This window comes from Triplophysa dalaica, chromosome 12 (genome assembly GCF_015846415.1).
Source record: "Triplophysa dalaica isolate WHDGS20190420 chromosome 12, ASM1584641v1, whole genome shotgun sequence".
NCBI classification, from domain to species: domain Eukaryota; kingdom Metazoa; phylum Chordata; class Actinopteri; order Cypriniformes; family Nemacheilidae; genus Triplophysa; species Triplophysa dalaica.
In genome coordinates, this window is record NC_079553.1 from 10,293,069 (window position 1) to 10,318,438 (window position 25,370).

The 25,370-nt window shown below is 41.0% G+C and overlaps 1 protein-coding gene across 1 annotated transcript; it reads left to right on the forward strand.

Annotated features, from left to right (window-relative positions):
- setd2 (SET domain containing 2, histone lysine methyltransferase) lies at window positions 1-21,257 on the forward strand. Its single transcript, XM_056762065.1, has 22 exons — window positions 1-646; window positions 2,000-2,117; window positions 5,089-5,110; window positions 5,245-9,224; window positions 9,875-10,006; window positions 10,187-10,315; window positions 10,392-10,515; window positions 10,600-10,677; window positions 10,919-11,016; window positions 11,127-11,271; window positions 11,822-11,956; window positions 12,062-12,190; window positions 12,473-13,624; window positions 13,919-13,967; window positions 14,054-14,315; window positions 14,442-15,186; window positions 15,340-15,465; window positions 16,955-17,088; window positions 17,969-18,080; window positions 19,215-19,289; window positions 19,392-19,493; window positions 19,773-21,257. The coding sequence occupies exons 2-22, from the start codon at window positions 2,089-2,091 to the stop codon at window positions 19,932-19,934; spliced, it is 7,920 nt and encodes a 2,639-aa protein (XP_056618043.1). The 5' UTR covers window positions 1-646; window positions 2,000-2,088; the 3' UTR covers window positions 19,935-21,257.
- The last annotated feature ends 4,113 nt before the right edge of the window (window positions 21,258-25,370 follow it).

Consider the following 25,370-nt stretch of genomic DNA (forward strand, 5'->3'; position numbering starts at 1 on the left):
CAAAACTAAAAGTTTGACCTCTGGCAAAGCTACTTTGACCTCTTGATAAGAATTTCATAGCATGCATGGAGGCCCAGATGGTCTCCACGTTGTCTGAATACATCCATTTCGGGAAACGTCTGTTTAACGTCTTGCGTCTTTGGGTTGCACATCCTCTCTTGCATTAAACCAGTTTATTTCCACCATCTTTTGAAACTGCCGATGTCGTAATTCAACAAAGACCCCAGATAGTCGGTTCGTCATCAGTCCCTTTGGGCAGCAGTGCATGTCGACCTCGTTCACGGAGAGAGAGGAGGAGCCGCGACCGGCGCATCGCATATCGACTCCAACGGATAATTTGAGGCTGCCCCACACCATGAAACAAAAAGGATGTTGCTTTTTACAGCCCGCTTTGTACTGATCAAATAGTACTACAGAGGAATCGTCTGATGGGTCTTCAATTGAGCACCGTGGACCGAGCATTAAATGAAAGCGTTTGGATCTAGCTACAGGCTATCTAACACCAGGCAAATTGTGTTGTCGAGAGCAGTTTGTTGTTGCCCCGTGTGGATTTGACGTCTGTGTGCTGCTGGATGTTTTGGAAAAATCAAGGGAAATGGTTGTCCTAGAAAATGGGCAGCTTCAACGAACTGGAGAAGTATACGAAGTAAGTGTTTTGCCATCTCTTTGCGTTTCTTTTGGCATACAAAACATTACTCAACGAAAGCCTGCATGCACTACCAGTTTTACCCAGCTAGCCAGCGAGCTACCTAGTTTGTACTAGTAGTGCTAACCGACGTTGACCCTGGTACTTTGTTTTAAAGACATAAATCCTAGGTTAACTATAACTTTCGTTTTGTAGATAAGAGTGTATTGTAAATAGCCCGTTAAGGTTAACAAAGAGGTTAGTTTGTAAAGACAAGCAGTCAGATACTTTGTTGACCACAACGACAGTTCACCCTGTAACTAACTAGCCAGCGAGCTTTGAAGAAACTAAATACAGGGACCGATCAATAACACATAAATACAATTAGGATTTACAGAGAACATCTCCAATTCACTGTGCGTCTAAAAATAAACGCAGACATTACCGTGATATCATAATGGTTTGAATATAAAGGAAACACAAGTGAAGACAGATGCAGCGCGGCCTCCGCGTAGGCCTCGAATCCGCGTGATAAATTTGTCAGCTGCCTGCGGTCAAGCACTGAATGGTCTCTGTGCTGCCATAACTAACCAGACAGTTGGTATTACTGGGTTATAAGCCATTCTGTTCAAGGACATGAGCAATATACATTGTTGTAGATATTAGAGTCTATAACAGTAACCGATCAGTTGTAAGCTAAAAATTGTATGTTGTGAAAACAAATGCTACCCACATGCTACTGATAGCTCCTGCAGTAGGCAAGTTCACTCTGCCAAACATTTCAATTTGAATTAAGTCAATCAAGTTCTTAGTTCGCTGATACACAACATGGCACTTGAAAATAGTATTTAAGAGCACGCAGCGTGTTCATTGATATTGTGGAACCACAGCAGGCAATGTCTTTATAGACATTTGACACAAAAGCTAGTTTATCATGCAGAGACAGATAAGCACTCTTGCCTCCACTCCTGACTGCTGCAACAAGTAAGTTATAATGTTTCAACTCTGTCGGGTTTCACTTTTCGCAAAAAATATCAAAGTCTAGCCTTTATAAGTTATCGATAAGCTATTTTAGAATGAAGTTCTTTCCTGTTCTAGCTACTAAAATGTCTTAATAAGTTTAATCTAATGCAATGTTGTAACTTATCTCAAAGGTATGGTAGCAAAGATGTTTAAAAGATGGTAATATGAGCATTAATTCAATCATTACATATTTAAAAACATTCTTTGGGGGGTTTTGTGTAGACCTTTATACTCAAAAACATTTGACAATATTGTACCCTTGCTGTTTCCTCCGCACATACACTAACAAGTACATTTATTATCATATAATGTACAGTGACTGAATGCAGTTGTGTTGTCTTTTATCCATAGGTGTGACATCACACTATAGAGCATACTACTCTGGGTTGCCCCGGTGTTGCAGCTTTCTGCAAGCTGCTCAGCATCAGAACTTCCGCAAAATGGATGAGCTGTTGAATTCCGAGCTCAGGTACTTTCTCAGGTGCAGCTGATCACGTTATTGTGAAGTGGAATAGGCTTAAATACGTTTTTGTAATTTGAATGTGTTCATTTAAATAAAACATTCGCTCGGTTTATGCAAAAGTGGCCGTGTTCTATAAAAGTTTTTAGTGTTTTGCTTTATTCAGCATTGTCTGATTTGTAGATTTTGTTGGCCAAATTACATATGACAATATATCTTTAGGACTTCATGTCGACAAACAATGCAGGAATGTTAAGCCATACTTCACTGAAGTAGTAATCCTGCTTCTCCAGTTTCAGGCTAAATTTGGTATTAAAGGGGTCATATGACACCGGTAAAATGAATATTATAGTTTATTTTAGATGTAATGCAGTGTGTATACTAGGCATGGGGCGGTATGATATTTTGACGGTACGTGACCTTGGGTCAAACTATCAAGGTATTGCGGTTGCAGATTTAAAATGTGTTATTTTAAATGTCTGAGTAAAAAACATTGAATACAATACATTTAGTCATTTGGCAGACGCTTTTATCCAAAGCGACTTACAGTGCACTTATTACAGGGACAATCCCCCTGGAGCAACATGGAGTAAAGTGTCTTGCTCAAGGACACACTGGTGGTGGCTGCTGGGATCGAACCAGCAACCTTTGATTTACCAGTTCAGTGGTTTAACCCACTAGACCACCAGCCCCACAATAGATTTGATTTTTAAGCAACACAAAATATTTGGAACAGTAGTAAACATGAACAGTATGTCAGCTTTGAAGCGGTATAACAGAAACTTTTAGTGGTTATAAAACCGTGACTTTCCAAACCATTATATACCTTGAAACCAGTATTCGACCCATGCCTAGTGTTTACACGATTTAAGGTTAAAAAATCTGTATTTTCCACATACCGTGCATGTTTGCCCCGCCTCTTTGAAACGGCCAGATTTTTTACAAAGCTCACTGCTCTGAAAAGCGAGGTGTGCTGTGATTGGCAAGTTAACCAGTGCGTAGGGATTGGTTTAATACTTCAAGCGTGTGACGGATATGTTTAACCATGTTACCATATTTGAAACATCAGCTACCAAAGCAATTGTACTTACAGCTACACCTACTTTACTTGCGTATACATTTGGGTGGGCTTAGTCAAATCATACCCTGAACTAACGTAGATTTGTGGGGGTGTGGTTACATGAGGCGTTTCAGGAAGGCCTGGGTGAGCATTTGCTTTCAGATAGAATGCATTTTTTGTTCCGACACTTTAAATGTAGCAAATTTACGTGTCTAATACATGCATGGGCAACTTATAACACACCAAAGGCACAGAATAACATGTGTTCGCGCCATATGACGCCTTTAATTGGGAAATCTTTTTTCTACTTTTACACAAATGTAATATAAATCTTAGGGGTCCACAGAATGTGTCTGTGAAGTTTCAGCTTAAAATACATCTCAGATCTTTTATTACACCATGCCTCAAATGCCCACTTTTGCATGGGAATGAGAAACACTGTCTTGTCGTTGAGCACCAAACACATTGTTTTCTGCAAGTATACCTGTATCCCTTGGGGCCATTTGCGAATGCGCTCTGGTACCCATTGGTCCAGTCACAACCGCTTTCCGGGGGAAGACCTGCGATCACCGGGGTTTGATGGGTGAAATAGCAAAATGAGAGTGTGGCGGGAAATGGGTGTTAGAAAACGGGAGACTCCAGCCAAAACGGGAGTATTGACGGTATGTCTATAAGCGAACAGACTCCTAACAAGTGTGTGACGTTATCTATATGCGAAACTAAACATGACAAACCAGTCGCTTATTTACAAACCATGCACACTGCTTTCTATAGGTGAAAGTACAAGACAATCATATCGCATTTTCCCTAAGTGAAAGGAACGTTACACAGAACAATTAACCTTCAACATTGCTTTCTATGAGTGAACGGAAAAAAGTTTTACCGTTACAATTTATTTTAAGTTGCCACAGGTCCCTGAGGTCCTGCTTAAAAAAACACAGTTACAATGTCTTTATTTGCAGCTTTGCCTCATTCAGTTTGGAGGATTTCCATTGAAAATAAAATAATTAACTGGGAACAGTGTTCTGTGCTAGTCTGTGCATATACCAACAGAACAGTAAGCGTGCTTTGCTTACTTTTGCCATGGTGTCGGACCTAATACATGTACGCTTGAGAAAACAAAAATGGTTTGACACTTCAAAAATGTCTTGAACATGCCTTGGCTGCATTATTCATTAATAAGAATTTTCTAAACTGAAAAGTTGACAATGCCAATGTTTTACTCTCTTATCTGGCAAGTTTATTTTACTACATATTTAAATGATGTTCCTCTTACAAACTGTGCACCTCTTTCTTTTACTGCATTGTTCAGGGTTTTTGCGTATGCCCAAGATGACACATTGTTGATATGTTAGCTGAATTTGTTGTACTAGACTTCAGTGTCTTTAAGGGTATAACTTGTGATATCACTGTTGCTAAATATGGCTCATACAGTGACTTGTTATACATGATTTGTTAGCCCACCTCATATTAGCGCTATTACATTCAACATTGGTCTTGGAAGATTATTTTTTTTGCTGACAGATATGAATGGTGAGGTTGGAATGATATGAAGACCCTCTCTTTTTCTACTACTATCGTTGTGGGGTGACTCTATTATAAAGGTTAAAGGGAGAAAAGTAGTCTCCGAGGAACATTTTACCCAATTTTTGATTGACAGCTTCATTTGAGTTTCAATTGAGAACCTGCTAACCTTGTTCATTGTTGTTGAAGGTGTGTGATATGAAGTATAATATGAAGTATCTTCACAAAAAGAAAGGAAATGTTACATTTTCTAGACCAGTTTCAACAAGCTGGCTATTTATAATAGAGTAACATTATTTTTACAATAGGTCTTCAGTTTTCTGTATTCTGTATTTTAAATAGACTTGGCTAATTCTGCTTCCTTTTTTCCCCCATGCTGTTAATTTCTGATAACAGGGAGGATGTAAAAGATTGTTCGGTAAGTCCTTAACACACTCAGTATACATACATAAAACATTATCGCTGATATAATGTGCACAGTTCTTATTGGAAATACTTGACTGATATGATCCTCACTGTTTTTCACTTTTTCTTACATTTTTATGTCACTAGATCAAGGTTGAAAGCCTCCCAAAGCAAGTCATATTCAAAGGTCTTGCCCCAAGGGTTGTATTGACAAACCACCTCCTGCCCAAAGGAACCAAATCTAAAGTAAACCTTGAGGAACAAGGGCGACAGAAGATCTCCTTCAGCTTCACGCAGACTAAAAAGACACGTCAGAACTTATTTCTAGCCCCACCAAGCCTGGAAGAAAGCGATCACTCGGATCCATCACAAGCTGGGACCGTACCCACTACAGATTTAGTGGGACACTGTATTGAAATTAAGAATGTGGATGTCAATACTTCCGATCTTGCAGCAGAGGGGGGGGAGTCCCAGACAACGCATCCCCCAGTATCCTTTGCTCTCAAATCAAGACATGATCTTGGAAAGATGCATTTTAAAAAGCAGATTCTCAGCGTTACTGTTGTTGAGGATAACTCCATTGTCAGCACTGCCTCAGGTGAGATTTCAGAGCCGGTAGTCCCTTCTGAGTCAGACAAGATTAGATCTCCAGTCAAGGTTGGAACTGAAACCTCATTGCAGCAGGATCACAAGAACTCTGTCATTGATAGTTCCTCTGAAAAAGTTATTAATGAGGAAAACCCTCAGGAGAAATTAGACTCATGCCTTAAGGGTTCCGTTTCTTCCCATATTGGGAAAGGAGATACAGATTCGTTTGCCATTTCTGAGCATGAAGAAAACAGAAAATCCCAGACCCGATCAGACTGCGCTCTTCCAGGTTCAGAGTCTGACGGGGATTCAATCAGGACATCTTCTAGTCAAAAGTCTAGTGATCGCAAAAATATAAATAAATCTGAATCCCACAGTAATGAAACAAAAATATCATTGAATTCCAAAGTGGAGGAGTCTGAAAAATCAAGGTCTGATAGAAGGGAAGATGAAAAGGGGTCAAGTCGTTCCAAGTCTGAGCGGGATTCCAGACATACGTCTTCTAGATCATCTCGTTCTGACAGAGACAGAAGAAGGACCAAAAGTCGGTCACGGTCTAGATCTCGAGGCTGCCGGACTATTTCTTATTCCAGGTCTGAAAGATCGAGGGGTGATAGACAGTCAAGATCAGATAGGTCACATTACCATGATTCTGAGAGGAGATTTCATCGAAGTTCTCCTCATCGCGAAAGGAGAAACTCACGTTCTCGAGGTGACGGCAGGTTGCGTGACAGCTCTGACTCAGAGGACGACCACAGGCGGATGAGGACTAGAGGTAGTGACTCAAGTCGATCGTCTAATTACTCAAGCTCGCAAAAAGACTCAAAATCATCAACTCACTCCAGATCCCACAGGGACTCAAAGTCCATGGATTGTTCTCGATCATCAGAGTCCGACAAAAGAACACAACATTCAAAATCAGAACGATCTAATGCAAAAAACGGTGACTCTGAATCCAATAAAAAGAGCTCTTCAGAAGCAGATGCGGGTCACAGAAAATCTAGTGCCCAATCAAACTCCGATATTAATGCTAAAACCTCAAATTCCAACCTAGCTACCTCATCGCGAACATCTGAGAGGAGAGTCCAGAAGAACATTGGCACTTCAGACTCCGATGAAGAGCATAGGAAAAAATCTCAGTCACAAGCGTCAGACAGGAGTACCCGGAGTTCATCATCCAAAAAAACGGATTCAGATCACAAGACTTCAAATAACATAACTGGAACTGAGAGAAAATCAACAGATCGATTAAGTTATAATAAAAAGCAGTCACGTTTAGTCTCCAGTCAACTTCTTCCTCAGCGGGAATGCAGAGTTTACGTTGAACTTTTGAGCGAAAGCAGTATTCAGTCTAAATATAAATACAACTCCCAACAAATTCATGAAGAAACACACAAAACAACAGATCAACTAGCTGAGCATCAAAATCCAATCCAAAATCTTTGTAGCATGGAAAATAGCACAGATGTCTCAGAGACACAAAAGAATGTTGAGATATTGACAGAATGTAATTCTATTTGTATAGAAGTTGAAAGTTCCATTAAGATTGAGAAAACCGAAATGGAGGATGAGACTCCTTTCCAAAGTGAATCCTTGTCCGAAGAACAGACTGATCCAGTTGTGCTCCACACTCCAGACCAGGATCCAGTCGGAGCACTGTCAGACCCTCTTTCTGTGAAAGAATCACCACCTGGAGGATGCTTGAAACTAAACACTAAATTGGATGGCTCGTCGCTAAACATCATTAACATTAGTATGCCTGTCACACCAAGTACTTATGAAAAAGACTCTGAGCAGCTTAATGTAAAATCTGAGCAACCCAGTTGTGGGAATGTGAAAAAGGATAGTAGTTCTAAAAAGTCAAGATGGGACATTGTTGGCCAAGACTCTTTAGAATCTCAAAGCCCTCAGACAATGGCAAGTCCAGAAACAGTTGCCTCTGTGAAAGAAGTCATTTTAGTAAAGAAGATTGAGGTCATTAGTGAGACTAACCCTGATGAAACTGAATTACTGTCGAGTAAATCTGTAGAAAGGCTAGAAAGAGATGAGACTTGTCTTGAATCTTGTCAACAAGAAAGTACTCAGATATCTGACCATGACACTCAGTCCAGCAATGGTGGATATGTCCAACCTCTGTTAGATCAGAATTTAGTAATTCCTTCAAATAGTGCCCCCTTTGATGTTCCCCTTAATTGTGGCTCTGCCAATACTGAAAAACTGAACGTAGACAAACCTCTCTCTAAAACACAAGATCCTGATTCTTTAAATCGTGATAATAAATGCCACAGTGAGGACAGTGAGAGTGAAGAATCAGACTCGGATTCAGATGATGAACAGGTCTCCTTGAAACGACTGCACTCCGTGGTGGTTGTGCCAAAAAATTCAACCATTGCTCTTGAAGCGAAAGACTTTTCTGAACCGTCTTCTGGCTCCTTAGTACAACAGAAACCTTTCGATACAGCTGAACCCCTAAACAGGGAGTTTGGTTATAGTTTTAACTCCCAGTCAAAGCATTCGGAATTATCCGCTTCACATTTTAAGACCGGTAAGCGAACTGCCACGCTATTATCAGATTTTAAATGTCAGTCTGCTAGTGCGTTCTACCAATCACAGAGCGACACGGTTGACAGCACCAGCCATCCAGAAGCCACCCATCCTCACATGGACAAGAACTGGAATGCCCAAGAAAGCATTTACGCCCAAACATCTGTTCAGAACTTTGAGATGTCTTGTAGACAACCTGAATCTGGCCACCATCAATACCACGATCGTCCGGATAGCTGGAATGGGAGAAAGGGAGGAAAGCAGCTGTATAATGATTTGGACTTAAGTGGTGGGAAGGGTTATAATTTGGCCTGGGACTTGAACCACTCAGAACAACCCACCAGCACATTTCAGCAGCCGGACAGCAGTCATGGCAACGAACGCCTGCCACATCCGGGAATTGCTGCTGCATTTGACATCGTTCACGGACAAGGTCCATGGGCTCAGCCTGTTATCTCTAAAACGAGCAATTCAGTCAACATGCACGTGCCTGCTCAGTATCATGATTCAGTCAACCAGATTCATCCAGACTCCCTGACCAATGATCACGATGAAGACTGTGAGGGAAGGGTAGTGGGGATTAAGCGAGTCTCAGTCCCGACTGTGGATCATCCGGGGTCATCCCCATTTGTTCAAGCTCATGAGATAAGTAGCAATTGCAGCTTTATCCCAGAGGTTCAAAGCAACTTGGAAACTCCTAAAGAAGACAACCAGAAGCCTCATAGAGGAAGGGGTCCACCCAAGAAGAGACGTCAAGACTTTGAGTCGGAATCAGACAACGAAGCAGAGGCCGGTTTGACAAGTAAAAAAGAGTGTTTTGATGAAAGGGGGCTGAAAGATGGAAAGGAATTGTTTGACCGAACACGGGAGGTTCCACGACCGCTGCTCAGTCTCAAAAACTTCCATGATCCAGCAGAGTGGAGGGAAAAAGCAAAGCAGAAAAAAATGCCACCTTACTTTGACCTCATTGAGGAGAATTTGTATCTGACTGAACGGTGAGTACCCCCTTTGCCTGTTTACAGTCCACAACACAGTAACTGAATATACAAAAAGAACTCAATTCAATGGTTTACATCCCCTTGATACTTGTATGGTCAATGACTGTTTAGGTTTTTTGTGATACTTGTTCATGTGTCTTTTATTTTTCCTAAACCATTTAAATATCCACTAGGCTTCAGAAAATTTCTCCAGGTTCTTCAAATGATTTGCCTTTCCTTCATCTTCTGCATATTTGACCCTTGTCCGACAGGCTATATGATTTTGAGATCCATAGTTTCACATTAAAGACAATTCACAGACAACTATTACAAAAGGATTAGACATTGACTAGTGCTCAAGAAGGCAACACAAAACATTTAGAGGCAGACGTATGTGAACCTTACAACAGGATAATAAAGTAAATTGTTATGAGTGCCTACTTCACATACAACAAGTATTTTATAGTATTGTGTCATTTGCTTTACATTCTCTTATTTGGGTGGTAATGTGACTGTACAATTTAAACCATAAAATACAAAGTTTAGGTAGTTGTAATTAAAATAAATATATATCAATTAGCATGACAGGCCTGATAATTTTTTTTCTTAACTCAAAGATATAATTTTCCATTCCCCAAAGCAATAAAATCTGCTTTCTTTCTGCACAGCAAGAAAAATAAGTCTCATCGTGACATCAAGAGAATGCAGTGTGAATGTGCCGTCCTCTCGAGAGAAGAGCGAGCCCGGGGCATCATGGCATGTGGAGAAGACTGTCTCAATCGCCTGCTGATGATTGAGTGGTATTGACTCTCTTCCATAAACCAAATATGAGGATGCTAGTAAAGAGCATAATTAATTATAGTTACGCTAATTGCTAGTCTTATTGTGTTACTGCCAATAACTGCTAAAATATCAAACCTTCATCCTATAATTTATAGTAAGAACACACTGTTTGTTTTTGCTTTCCTTTTTCTCTAAAGCTCTTCCCGGTGTTTAAATGGAGCGTACTGCTCCAACCGTCGCTTCCAGATGAAACGCCACGCAGGCTATGAGGTCATTTTGACCGAGAGCAAAGGCTGGGGTTTACGAGCTGCCAAAGATCTGCCATCGTAAGTTATGTTTCCTTCAGCTAACATGTGTGTAAGTCCTTTTTTGTTTGTGTAAATAACTTTTTACTTTTTTCAGGAACACCTTTGTTTTAGAGTACTGCGGGGAAGTTTTAGACCACCGGGAATTTAAGGCACGGGTGAAGGAGTATGCCAGAAACAAGAACATTCACTATTATTTCATGGCTTTGAAGAACAATGAGGTGATGCTTTGTGATAAATTCAGTGCATGATCAACAGTTCTTTAAGCACAATGTTAAATGCATAGTCCCTCATTATATCTGCAGATCATTGATGCTACACTGAAAGGAAACTGCTCCCGTTTCATGAATCACAGCTGCGAACCCAACTGTGAGACTCAGAAGGTAAATTGTTTTGCTTGTCTAGTGAACAACCAGTGTTGATGATGTTCACCTGTCATTTGTTTCTAATAAAACTAGTGTAAAGCCAGTAGTGTTAAAAACTGTACTGGGGTCTCTAGCAGCCAGCTGCAAATGCCTTGCAATGCCTTAGACCTCTTTAGCATTAGAGCTTCCTCTGAAACAGCTTGTTGAATACTATATGTAAACTTTGTTTTTCATGTCTTACAAATTGCACTCTTTGCAGTGGACTGTGAATGGTCAGCTCAGAGTTGGCTTTTTCACCACAAAAGCTGTGGCCGCTGGGACGGAGCTCACTTTTGACTATCAGTTCCAGAGATACGGGTAAACAATTCACTCCATTCCTTTAAATCAAAAGGCACTGTTTGTTAACTTTGTAAAAATAAAACTTGTCATAAATGCATTTTCATAATAAATCTTACTCCGTCCACCAGGAAAGAGGCTCAGAAGTGTTTCTGTGGAGCTCCAAGCTGTCGAGGGTTAATTGGGGGAGAGACTCGGGTCAGTGTTCGTGCAGCGGGTGGAAAGAAACAGAGGGAACGCCCACGGAAGAAAGACACTGATAGTGCCCTTACCACGGTAAGGAGGAGGCTTGGTTATTGTGCTTCTTCCTCTTTAGGAGTTAGTAGACTGGAGCATAACTGTCGCCTCATGTGAATTTTAACCATTACCACGAATAAGCCATTACGGGAAAATCGGACCCCAACACAATCATTGTTGTCGTAATGAGTCTATGATTTTGCATAATGGTTAACAAATATATAATGCACGGTCTGCCGGATTGTTTGTAACTTTTTTTAAGATAGCAGCACCAGAGGGATGATCCCGCAATTGAATTGGGTCGTCTTTGTTCTTGCTGCAGCCAGGTTGATTGCGTTGAGACTTGCAGGACCTGTTCTAGTCCACAAATAACACAGCTCTTCTCTGTTCAAGCTCATTTCAGTTTATGATTTACAGCTTGTTTCAACTAGCACTCCCTATCACTGGTACACCCCTACATTAAAAATGGCAGCAAAAATGAAAACATATTTTAGATGCATTGAATCGAGTGAGTTGGCTTACAACAGGAGAGTGATTCATCCTGTTATTATTAATATAGTTGATGTTTAAATGTTGTAACATTCTGCAGTTGGATGAAGAGCTTGAGGCTCTACAGGAAAACGGGGAGGGCTTATGTGGAGAGAAGGATGTGATCTTGCTCTGCAGGCTCATGGTACGTGTGGAGACGATGGAGCAACGACTCACCTGCCTTAAAGTCATCACGGTAAGAGTGCACATGTAGTGCTGGAGGGCTTATGTGTAGGTTGGGTGTTACGTTTTTTATAATCGCTAAACCACTCCTAACTGAAGATTTTGCATGCTTGTGCAGAATACCCAGAATTCTTTGTGCCTGAAGCAGTTCTTGGATCACCATGGCCTCTCGCTGCTGTGGATATTTATGGTTGATCTATCAGAGGCAAAGACCAATTCTGTGAACAACATTAAACTACAGCTAGAGGTAAACGTTCAATATGCATTTACAAACTTGCAAGAGGGAAGTTAAAAAAAAATGAAAATGAGGAACGAGCAAAATGTTGGGCTGCAAGCGGTTTCTGTTGATTGTTAATACTATAAAGTGAATTAAATTTTTCTGGCAAATGTTGTTTCTTTTCTACCTGGTTGATCGGTTATTTATACAATGAAAAACTTTGTTTTGACTTGATTGTGATAGTTATATGTAGCGTTTAAACTCCTGTAGATGTTCAGCTTGTAGTTTTACAGTCTGTTGAACCATCCTTAGATAATGAAGGCACTGGCAGTGCTGCCCATCTCAACGAAGAACATGCTGGAGGAGAGCCGTGTGCTGCAGTTCATCCAGCGCTGGGCTCAGAGCCGGCCGCTTGTTCAACCTACAGAACAAGACGGCTACTCCAGTGAAAGCACCTCACGTGCCCAGACACCACTCAACACCCCTGATGGTCCACCGGCCAAGCTGCCCACTGAGCTCGACGGAGACACCCCCAAGCGGGCGGTCTACCGTAGGCTGAAGATCATCAGCGAGAACAGTCTGGACAGTGCACTCTCAGATGCTAGTAAAGCTTCCGATGGCAAAGAAGAGGAGGATGAGGAGGAAGAAGAGATGGAGGATGAGGCATCACACTTGGAAACATTGGAGAAAGTTGAAAGCATTGATGAGGTTCGAGTTGAGATTGACCCCGTGGTGGAACAGGAAACACCTGAGGCTGCTGACATCACACCATCACAGCCAGAGGATATGAGCACTGAGGATATGACCACTGAGGATGAGTCCCTTAAAGCGCAAGAATCTGAAGAGAAACCTCCCTGTGAGACTGAAGAGCAACTGTCCACAGAGGAGAATAAACCAACCCATGAAGAAGAGAAGGTGATGGAGGAGATCAAGATTGAGGAGCCATCTGGGAATTCTGAGTCCACACCAGCCGAAGATCCTCCTGCAGTCACGGACATTACTTCTGCAGAGGATGTAGATGATAAAAATGTTGAAACTCTTATCGCAGATGAACAGGTGGAGAATGCACCTGAACATTGCAGCTCAGAAGACAACACAACTTCTGAAGAGATCACACCCACACAACCATCAGAGAGCATCTCCTCTGAAGCCACAGCTGTTGCCATAGAGACTACACCCACAGAATCTCCATCCGTCTCTGTGGAGACGACTACACCTGCTTCTGACTCCGTTTCTTCAGTAAACGCATTATCGGAGCCTGTAGCGGCTCTTGGTCCTGCAGATACTTTGGTGCTGGATGCTGGGGTTGTTCCTGCAGAGGGCGCTGCAGTTGGAACTCCCTCGCAAGATGAGGAGGAGGGAGTGTCTGATGTAGAGAGCGAACGCAGTCAGGAGCCCCAAGTGCGGGCTTGTGACATCAGTGACATGGCCTCACGTCTGCTGGACAGCTGGAAAGACTTGAAGGCAAGTGTTTTCGTTTAAAGATGCAAAAAATACAGAGCGTTTTTTCAGTTGTTTTCAAATAAGTGCAAATGGATACAATATTTTTATTAGAAATTTGGGAGAAATATTGTTATTTGTTCACCGAACGAAACAAAGAGGATAATTTTCCCTAATCTTAAAATCAGAAAAAGGGTTTCTGAAATGGTCTCTTAATTTTTTGTATATTTGATACCTGCATTTTAGTGATGATGTAACTTATGTTAGTCATATTTTATAAATAAATTCTGGTTTATATTTAAAAAATGTTCTTCTCAGGAGGTTTACAGGATACCGAAGAAGAGCCAGGTTGAAAAAGAGTCCAATGGTAAGTTATATATGTATCTTGAAACTATACCTCCTACTTGTATTATTAGCAACATTAGCTAAACTTTTTTTTCATCTTTTACACAGATCGGAGTCGTGATCGGGAAGCGCTAATGACCCCTCGCACGCCCTCGAGCAGTCGAGAGAGAGAGCGCGAACGAGAGAGGGAGCGCGATCGAGAACGGGAACGAGAGAGAGATTGGGAGCGTGAGCGAGACTGGGATCGGGACCGTGAGCGTGATGGAGAAAGATCGACACTTCGTAGTGCAGATAGGAAGCGAAGGCGAGGCTCCACCTCCCCTCTGCCGCCTCCAGTCTATGAAAGGGGCAACCGCAGAAATGACGACCGGTAAGATCAGTAAACTGTCATAAACTCATGATCCCAAACCCATATGACTGACTTGCGCACAATATTCTGGCCATAAGTGTTGAAATAAAACTCACAGTGACATTTTCTTGTATATATTTTCTGTAGTTATGAGCAGACCAGCAGCAGCAAGAAGAAACTGCACACCAAAGAGTCTCGTAACAAGCTGTCCACAGAGGAGCGACGCAAGCTCTTTGAGCAAGAAGTGGCACAGCGGGAAGCCCAGAAACAGCAACAGCAGCAGCAGCAGCAACTGCAGACGCTCGCGTTCAACCCGCTGGCCTACACCTCCAGCCCGGGCTTCATTGGCTACCCGCCTGGATACCCCATCCAAACCTACATAGACCCCACAAATCCCAATGCGGGAAAAGTTCTCCTACCCACACCTCCTTTAGACCCTCTTTGTGTCACAGCTGCTGACGGCACGGCCGTTACCTTTGAACAAGTGGCGACTCAGCCCATCATATCTGATCTTGGTCTGGCCTCACCCTCTTCTACAACCACCCCAGCTGGAGCTGCTTCCAGCCTGGCACACATCCCTGCCTCATTGGAGCTGGCATCCGTCACGCCGACTCAGCAGTTTGTTCAGCCCGCTGTGCCGGTGCAGGATCCAAGCGTGGCGGTCTTGTCTGTGCCTGTGCAAATCCCCAGCCCGCAGGTTCAAAGTCAGCAAGGCTACACCACGCTCTGGGACCCCAACACACAGCAGGCGGTCACGGTGCAGACGCAACCCACCCAGCAGTATTCCACTACAGCGCAGCCTCAGACCGCCATTTACTATCAAGGTCAGCCCTGCCAGGCCATCTACAGCATTCCTGCAGGATACCCACAGACCAACACTCCTGTCATACAGGTGGGACACCGATACCTACCTAAATTCTTATTGTCGTAGTGGCTGATATCTTTAGATTTGTTGATATTATGTGTTAATGTTCTCTAATGAAAATGCCACTTCATTGACTAAAGCCTTTGAATTTCATTTTCTCTTGTTTGTGGGCGTGTGCAGACGTACAGTGAGCCAGCCGCCAGTTACCTGCATGGGCAGCAGGTGTACACAGGCCATCAGCAGGGTGTGGTCGTGCAACAGGGAGGCACTGTCACAACAATCGTCACATCTCAGACCGTTCAACAGGTATGTAGCCTTTTGCCAGAAGAGGGCGCTGCCTTCCCATATGTATATGACATGCTTTTTTCTGTTGAATGAAAGCAAACAATGCATCTCTGCTACAGACTATATTTTGTTTTGCATATTTGATTCAAAAGATATCTTTAGTGTTTTTCTTACCTCAGATTTTAGATCTTATATTATATTATTTGTGCACAGTATGCAGAGAGTTAGCCAAATTATTTTTCACTACCAGTTGCATAATTGCATAACTGTGTATGTGATTAAAGCAATAAAAAGTGTAAAAGCTCAAAAAAGCACATCCATCCTTTATTAATCTAAATGACTTGTTTCTTTTGAAATGACGCAATGTAATGGCTTGAGAAAAGCTAATTTATCTTTTGTGTTGATTTAGCAGTCAATACCTCATTTATTATGTTAGCAAACCAGCCTGCAAAGTTCTGCCGATAGCTTTGAACCTGATTCTTTTTTGCTATATTTAGACTTAGCTATGGAATACTTGGTTTACTTGGATACACAATGTTTTTAACGCTCAATTAATTCATGAAGTTTTATATCTGGGTTGGCATTAGGGTTAGTAAAATCCGAGAGGTTATTATATTGTTGCTGTCTTTCTAAAACCTCTGATGTCCAAATTTGCAGTTCTTCAGAAAATACGTTTTAAATTATAAAATACTGTGTCAAAGATGACAAGACCTAGATATTTGTTAAACCCAGTGACAAACATAAAAGGTGACTAATAATAATGATTTATGTCAAAAACATAATAATCACAAAACATGGGGATTTGATTTTTTGTGATGTGTTTGCTCTAATGCTGCGTTCCCACCAGACGCGAATGAAACATTAAGCATGAGTGATTTACATGTTAAGTCAATGCAAAGACGCGATAGTCATCCTGCGGCACGAATTGAGCGTTTCGGGCATTTGATGCGTAGAAAAATTATATGAGAAGGTCAGACAATCTGGTAAGTCTCAACAAAATCCATGTCAGCCATTTTGCAACGAGACTCCCATGACGCAAATTAGCATTTTTTGTGAAGTGAATTTCACGTGCAAGTGTAGCGAGTTTCACGCACAAATGAAGCGAGTAAACTCCAAAGGTTCAAGCGTCCAAATATGTGCGAATACTGCGATTTACGCCATTGGTGTGAACGCTCGGTAATGCAGACTCATGGAGCTCTGGTGTCTTTGTTATGAAAATTAGTGTGTTGTTTTCTGTCCGAAATGACACTAGAATCATTAAATCATTGAGGATATTATACCATTTTCTAGACATTCATATTTAAATACACCTCATTTAAATTTGTGTCAACTCATCTTTAGTGTGGAGCAAGAATGGCCCTAGTTGTCCGATAAGACATCCTCACAAGCATTTAAGTACTACACCACAAAGTCCTGGAGCACTTGTGATTAACATGTAATAGTCAACAGCAATCAGTTCCACTAACTTTAACATGCCGACTTACCTCTTCTGAACTGTGATTCACCACAGGAAATGATACCCAACAACATTATTGACCTACCACCCCCTTCCCCGCCCAAACCTAAAACCATCATCCTGCCGCCCAGCTGGAAGGTGGCACGTGACCATGAGGGCCGAATATATTACTACCACATCATCACCAGGTACGAACTTTCCTTATTAAACAAACAATCACGATTTAAAAAGAGCTTTTTGTCTCACTCTGATTCAAGGCAAGTTAGTTTCTCCGTATGTCACTCATTTACTGAAAATACATTTGCATTATTAAAGGAACACTCCACTTTTTTTGGAAACAGGCTCATTCTACAACTCCCTACAGTTAATTATCTATTCTTAAATTGAGTTTTATCATTTTAGCATCTATTCAGCCGATCTCTGGCGATAGCACTTTTAGCATAGCTTAGAATAGATCATTGAATCCAATCAGACCAGTAGCATCGTGTTCAAAAATGACCAAAGAGTTACGATATGTTTTCTATTTAAAACTTGACTTTTCTGTACTTATACCGTGTGCTTAAACTTGTGGAAAATGTAGAGTTGCTATTTTATAGGTCGATAATATTAGGAACTATACTCCCAACTTTCCGCCAGACAATTTTTCTGTCCGCAATGGCACTAGAATCTAGAATGCTAAGACTGGCGGAAAATGAAAAGTTGTGATTTTCTAGGCCGTTATGATTAGGAACTATACTTCCGACTTTTCATTTTCCGCCAGTCTTAGCACACGATATAAGTACAGAAGAGTCAAGTTTTAAATGGGAAAAATAAAGACTACTCTCTTTGGTCATTTTTGAACGCGATGCTACTGGTCTAATTGGATTCATAAATCTATGCTAAGCTATGCTAAAAGTGCTATTGCTATTGACCCGGAGATCAGCTGAATAGTTTCCAAAATGATGAAACTCAACTTATTAACTCGGGGGGAATAGGTTATCGATAACACAATTTTAACTAATCCTTAAGGCCAGCAGATTTAAGACATGATGGTATAAGCGAGATGTGATTTTGACCTTTGTGTGGCAGACAAACACAGTGGGATCCTCCCAGCTGGGATGGGACAACAGAGGAGGCCAGTGTAGAACACGAGGCTGAGATGGATCTCGGGACTCCCACATACGACGAAAATCCTTCAAAGGTATTATTCCAGGGACATATTTTGGCTCTTCCTTGATCTTTTACCGTAAACGTTTGATGAACCCTCATGCCAGGTCCACATGGAATATTTAAACTTAACCATGACATCCGAACAATAAGCACATTTGTGTAGGGATGAATTAGGATTTTTTTTTTATTGTTTCATTTTTGAGATCATTGTTAGCAATCATTGAGATTATTGTTTAAATAAACAAAACAAAAATAATATAAACAACATTTGGTTTTGAAGATGCCACGAGCGCTCTCGAATTCAGTTTAGTGCACTCTCGTGGAGTCTAAAACGGGCCCTGCCTTTCTGGATAATTGAAGATGTTGTTGCAGGCATCTAGGATGGAATGGTTCACAGCTGGGGCTTATCCTCATAGAGCAAAGCTATTTGGAGTTTGGAGGGAAACGCTTAGATCGCTTAGATTTGCCTCAGGAGGTTTTATGCGTGGGTTTAGACTTCTAAGACAAATCATCTGGTGCACATGAACACATGGGGTAGGACCAGGGTAAACCGAGACAAAAGCGAGATACAGTAAACATTTCTTTATAGACATGTAATCTTACAGGCTATAACCATCTCGATACCCGCGTTCAGTGCAGACCGCCCCCCCCTCTCTCTCTCTCTCTCTCTCTTCAGTTTGTGCTGGTGTTTTCTCTGGCTCTCTTTGATGCTAATGCAACCCAGCTGTTGAAACTGCATTCATTTATGTGTGGTTTTTTGTTTTGGAGTGGAACTGTGCAAATCTCTTTTGTCTTCTTGCGAACCATTTTCCTTCCCTCTTTCTTTTATACTCCACAGTGTATTGACTAGAAGACTGACACTACAGGAAGCTTTTATTTTCTTTATCTTAGCCTTTAACATTTCTGTTTGCAGCCTTCAGGGATAGGAGGCAATGACACTTTTGGCATCGATTCAACATGATTTTCGCTTTGTTCAAATCTAATGACACCCTGGGAGTTCCAGTATTATGTGTTCTCGGATTTTATCTCTGAAATATGCGGAAAAGAGAGATAAAACAGTGTTTGGATTGTATAGGGTTACCTCTAAATAAAGTGTCGGCGTTATTATGTGTCAAATAAAGTGTGGGGATTTATCAGTGGGTTTTTGTTTGACCCCTTTCCACAGTTCTCTACCAAGACGGCAGAAGCGGACACCTCCAGCGAGCTGGCTAAAAAAAGCAAAGAAGTCTTCCGTAAGGAGGTAAACTTGAGAATGTCTCTGGGTTTTACAAAATGATTATAGCAGCAGGTCGTGTGCGTCTGGCTCATGTATCCATTCAATTTCTCTTCCTTGTCTCTTCAGATGTCACAGTTTATTGTGCAATGCCTTAATCCGTATCGCAAGCCAGACTGTAAGCTGGGCCGCATCAGTAACACGGATGACTTCAAACATCTTGCTAGGAAGGTAATTTGTGTGTGCATGTTTTGTAAGAAAATGAGTAATTGAAGAACTTCTCCGAGACTGTGTCCACCAACATATACAGTATATAAGCACCAAGGTCTTTCAAAGGACCCCCATTTTAAACCGTAAACATCCAGTTGGACTGGTCACATCTTTACCTTAGTGCCTTGTTTCAAACACAAATTTAAAAGTCCGGTGACCCCAAAACTAGACTTATGTTATGAGTCGTGATAAATGTATCCCTCTAACCCTTTATTTGTGTGTCTGTGTGTGTACCCACAGCTGACTCACGGGGTGATGAACAAGGAACTGAAATCCTGCAAGAACCCTGAAGACCTTGAATGCAACGAGAACGTCAAACACAAGACCAAGGAATACATCAAGAAGTACATGCATAAATTCGGCACCGTGTACCGGCCCAAGGAAGACACCGAGCTGGACTAAACTGCCCACTGCAAACCCAGGAACCTCCTGGCAGCTCTTTTCAACCACTGGCTACGAGCAGGTGGCCCAGACAGTTTCCGAAACATCGGGCAGGAGCGAAGCGAGTCGTGTTGTTTGTTCCATTGTCTTTCTAACCACGTCCTAAATGCTGCTCTGGGCCGAGCTGTTCCTCACGGGGACGATCTTTCGATGAGATTGGCCTGGCAGGAAACTGCTGCGCTGTGAAATCCAGAGGTCACACACACACACACACTAAGGGTGCTACACAGACTCTATCACAGGTTTCATGATTTTTTTTGTCTTAAAGACATCTAATTATGATCTAAATATGACGTGGTCGTCACAATGGAGGGGAGCAAAGTCTTAAATGTTCCCGACGTTACACGTTAAGTGGACCATCTAAAGGCTTTTTCCCTAGTTTTTATTAAGGGCTTTTGGTAGCTTTTCCGCTCCTTACTGATAACAGTCAAGGCTGATGAAGAAAGTTCTGGCGTGGCTGTGAAGACAGATGCAAAGGATTATGGGGACAAAAGTGAGCCTTTATTCATAATTTACTCAACAATCCACATAACTTTTCGTCTTCTGCGTGGGCTCACCCTGCTCCACATTGTTTTAATGGTTTTTAAACTATGGCATAGTTACATTGAAGCGTGCAGGTCTGTGATCTAACCCCATTTGGTCTTGTCTTGTTTCTCCTCTCGAACGGGGGGAGAAGGTTATGTAGCAATGATATTTTATCCAGGTCTTTCACACTGTTTTTACATTAACATTTTTATTCAATGTCGCAAAGGCAAATGTGAAGCCTTCCGGGCAATTCGAAGCTTGTTTTGTGGCCATAAACTCTGGCCATTTACAGACTCACCCAACATAAATTAACATGCATTAAATCTGTATTATATTGCTTTATATGTGAATATATTGAGACCTAGTTTTTGAGACCATTAGCTGAGACTTTGTAAAAAAAGACTGTTGGGGTCCACAATTTCTTGTGTAAATATGTGTAATTATACTGAACCGGAATAATGGGATTAGAAGGATGTGCATAGATCCAAGTCCTCCGTCCTGTCAGCATGACTCTGGTGTTCCCACATCAAGCAGAATTCCAGACTGGCCCACTGCTCCGTACGTTGGGTGGGGTTTTAAAGGTGGGGGTGTCATTAACTTTTCTTTTTCCTTAGCTCTCTCTGTTGAAAGACTTGGGATTGTTGTTTTTTAAGGACAAATGGGAGTCTCACCCCACTCCACTGTAAGTACTGTGCAAGCACATTGTCATACTGCGTGTAAAAACATTTTAAGATAAAATAAATGGTTTTCTAAAAATAAGTCTTGTTCGTTTTCTCATGCGTCCATATGGTAGAATTTGTCCACCAACGTCCATCAGTTTAAAGTGGTGACTGTTTGAAAGCAATCCATGCAAAACATCACGTTTGGGTGCTGCTTGAAATTTCAGTCAACACAAATGTGCCGTTTACCTGTTTTACTTCTATGATGCGACTCATTTACAACTAGAAATCAAAATAGAGAATGTTAGAGGGGTTTTAGAGGTTGGATGATTATTGTACAAAGATTTTTGTATAATAGTGCTAGAGCTTCATTTACCAATCCAACATTTACACATATTTAATTACTGGCATTTATTACAGTTACATTTATGCATTTGGCAGACGCTTGCGACTTACATTTCATTATCCTGTACCTTGGGATCGAACCCACAACCTTGCTCTTACCACTGAGCTAGAGGAAAGCTATTATTAGTGTTACCTACTGGCACGATTTTTTTAGAAGGCTGCATTTCCAAAAGAGAGTGGTCTTCAACGAGCCGAAGAGAGCACACGTAACTCCTCTCTAAAGCTGCATTGTTGGCATTCCCATTAGTTTTTGCCTGAGTGATGACATCCACTGATCATGTTAGCTCTACCATCTTCCTATTGGCTGTCGCTTCTGAAAGTCGCCATTCATTTGCATGAATTTGATGATTTCTCAACTTTGTCGAGTCGCTATACACGCCCAATCCAGTCGCCAACGGTTGCGACCACTCGTGTCGCTGGAAGTTGCTAGCTCTCCATTGAAATGAATAAGATCATGTCGCTTGTTATATGAATGCTATAGTCACTTGCACCCCATTCAAATCTCTCCTCTTGGCCTATAAAACCTCCATTGGTTCGGGACCCCCATATCTTCACTCCCTAATTCAGACTTCTGTACCCGACCGATCCCTACGCTCCGCAATTGAACAACGTCTTGTGGTGCCGTCCAACAAAGGGAAAATATAACTCCCGCACTTTCTCCGGATGTGTTCCATGACTCTGGAACGATCTCCCTCTTGCCACAAGATCAGCGATTGTAGTTGTCTTTAAGATCGGCTAAGAACATATCTCTTATATCAACATCTGACCCATTAGTACAGTACAGTCTTCTACTTACATTTTTAGACATTTTTATCCAAAGCGATTTACATTGCTTTATCCTATACATTTTACATAGGTATTTGCAATCCCCTGGGATCGAACCCACAACCTTGCATTGTTAATGCAATGCACTGAGCTACAGGAAAGCCTCTTTTGTAATTTCCTACCCCCCCAAAGAAGAAGAAATTCTCAGCTTCGTACACTGTGGTAGGCTAACAGAGACCAGTTTTAATGCACCTATGCATTTTTTGTTCTTTTGTTGTACAAATTGCTATTGTTTTCCCTACTTTGTAAGTCGCTTTGGATAAAAGCGTCTGCTAAATGTAAATGTAAAAAAAATGCTGCAGGGATGACGTATTTTTGTAAGCCAACTTGGAAGTTACAAACTACAAGGTAGTTCAATGTATCAATGTCAGCTCCACCAAGTTTCCAACAACTCTTTTAACCATTATCACAAACGTTTCATAATGAGGATCGACTCTGGATGAATCTCCATCCACATTTTTTAAAACACTGCCAGTGTTGCATTATATTTAAGATGTTTAGGTGTGATGACATTTAGATGTAGCAACTTTTGGGGGGGTTTACATATGTTTTTATGTCGTACACTGTAAAGACATCTTGAGCTTGTGTTTCTCCAGTTGAAATGGTTAACCGAAAACCCACTTAAAAAAAGGACGAGGGAACCGCAAGTGGGCGATTTCGTGCAAATGTCAAACTGAAGATGAAAAAAAACGTTTTTACCAAAGGTTTTCACTGTACTGATGTAGGTCAGATGTTTAAAGGATGTTTTGTGTTTTTAAAGCACAGTTTTCCATAGTCAGTTTTGTGAATTATCACATAATGGATGGCACATTCATAATCCTCATAAATGAGCACATGAAAATAAAAATAAAACCTTTTGTTGTCTATGAAGGGCCATCACCTCTCAATTTGTTGAGTATTATTGCTTCTGGTTTGTACCTTTTAATTCACAGAAATCCTATAAATTGTGTAGTCTCTCAAAAATGTGCTTTTTTGTCACATCCATAATGGATTCATTTATTAAAATATAAACGGATGATTCAATACATTGGTGATAAATACATTCTCTGAGAACTTATATGTCAAGTTTCAATTGTCACATACATAACACTGGAATTGCGCGTGTGATAAAATGCTAACTCGTGGCCTACAAAACCACATCATGACTACAACTCTACATTTTTTGCAAACATTATTTATTTCCCTATATGCACCCTGTATGTGACGTCATGCGAATCAAAACTTACTTTGGAACTGCATACCCCATTAAATAACACAATAAAACAAACAACAACAACACCGTATTAAGAAATTGTTGGATATCATGCAGGCTTGATTTTTTTTTACTTCCTGCTTTCAAAGAGAGCTTATAAAGAGAGCTTATACCCCTGCCACTGGAGCAGAGATCTGGTTCCAGTAAAGCACCATATAAATGTTCTGCACTGCTTTCATTAGACGCTCTTTCAGGCTTTAGACTCTACCTAGCTATACATGGTGCCCTAATAGTCATCTCAGTTCTGTTCTCCTCTCGCCTCAGCCTGCCCCTTCTCTGTGCTGAGCAGAGCTATCAGGGCCAGGACATTCCTCCGGGCCGCTCCAGACCGCAGTTAAACAGCTCCGTCTGGAGTACGTGACGGCACGCAGAGCCGCCCAAGTCCTTGCAAACCCTCTGCTTTCATTTAAGAGAGCAGTCACATAAATCTTTAGCAGATTTCAGTGAGATAGAGAGAGGATACAGGGAAATGGACACACCTGATCTGCAAACGTTCTCAACAGCGATGGCTGATCTTATTTTTGCTTCCCACCAGTGTGATTCTAAGGTTTCTTTAAGTGTAACACTTGAGTCTTTGATGTCTTTGAGGTTTCTCTACGGATTCACTTGAAGTTTCAGCCTCACTTTTTATTACATTTTGAATGTGCCTTCAGTGTGATTTTGTTTTAAAGAGCATAAAGTTTGAAAGAAAATAATAGCATGTTATTTCATGTTTGGCTATATACAAATTAATTTTTTATAATTTCTGTATGCCATGTTTAAACAAAGCACACTATTGTGATGACTTTTTGTTATGTCAGAAACTTCTTACTGCCAAGAAGCTTCTGGTTTTGACTGGCATTAATGTGACATTATTCTGCCTCAGATTTACACATCTTGTGGCTCTCTCTTGCCAAGTTGAGCAATTAGTCTCCAAAAAGACATTCATCAACAGTCAGAGACTATTTTTTTCCAAGCATATGTCTTCTTAAATGCACAGGAATGGCAAAAACATGTCAAAATGTCATAAAACATCACCAAACTAAAGACTTAAGAAATGGCTTCAACGTTGACGAACTTGGTTAATGGAACAGTACACCAAAAATGAAATGTCTGTCATCATCTACTAACCCTCAAGTTGTTCCATATCTAAATTTCTCTGATCAGTTAAACACATAGAAAGATATTTGGAAGAATGCTTTTAACAAAACAGTTCTTGGCCAACATTGACTTCCATTGCCTGACAAATTGCTTTATAAATGTATTTGTTCTGTTAAACACCAAAGAAGATATTTTGAAGAATTTAGAAAAGCAAACAGTTTGCACCTTTGACTACTTGTATTTTTCTTACTATGGTAGTCAATGGTGGGGGTTTGGTTACAAGCATTCTTCCAAATATCTAAGTTTATACAGATTTGGAACAACTCGAGGGTGAGTAAATGTTGACTGAATTTGTTTCTGGGAAGAAAGCATTTGACATTATTTATTTATTTAAAGCAATGGTTCACTAAAACCTGAAAAATAGCCGTTTATTTATTCGTATCCTTCAGTCGAACAGTAAAGATTAAAAACAAGTATTTTTTTATTTTATAAATCACGAAGGCTAACTATTTTTGCTAAAAATCTTCACTGTTCTACTAAAGAAACCTACATGCTCAGTAAATTAACAGCAAATCAATTTTTTTTGTGAACGTTCCCCTTTAAATCCCTTATTTAAATCCCAAGCATGAAAAGACGATTTCTTTGCTCACA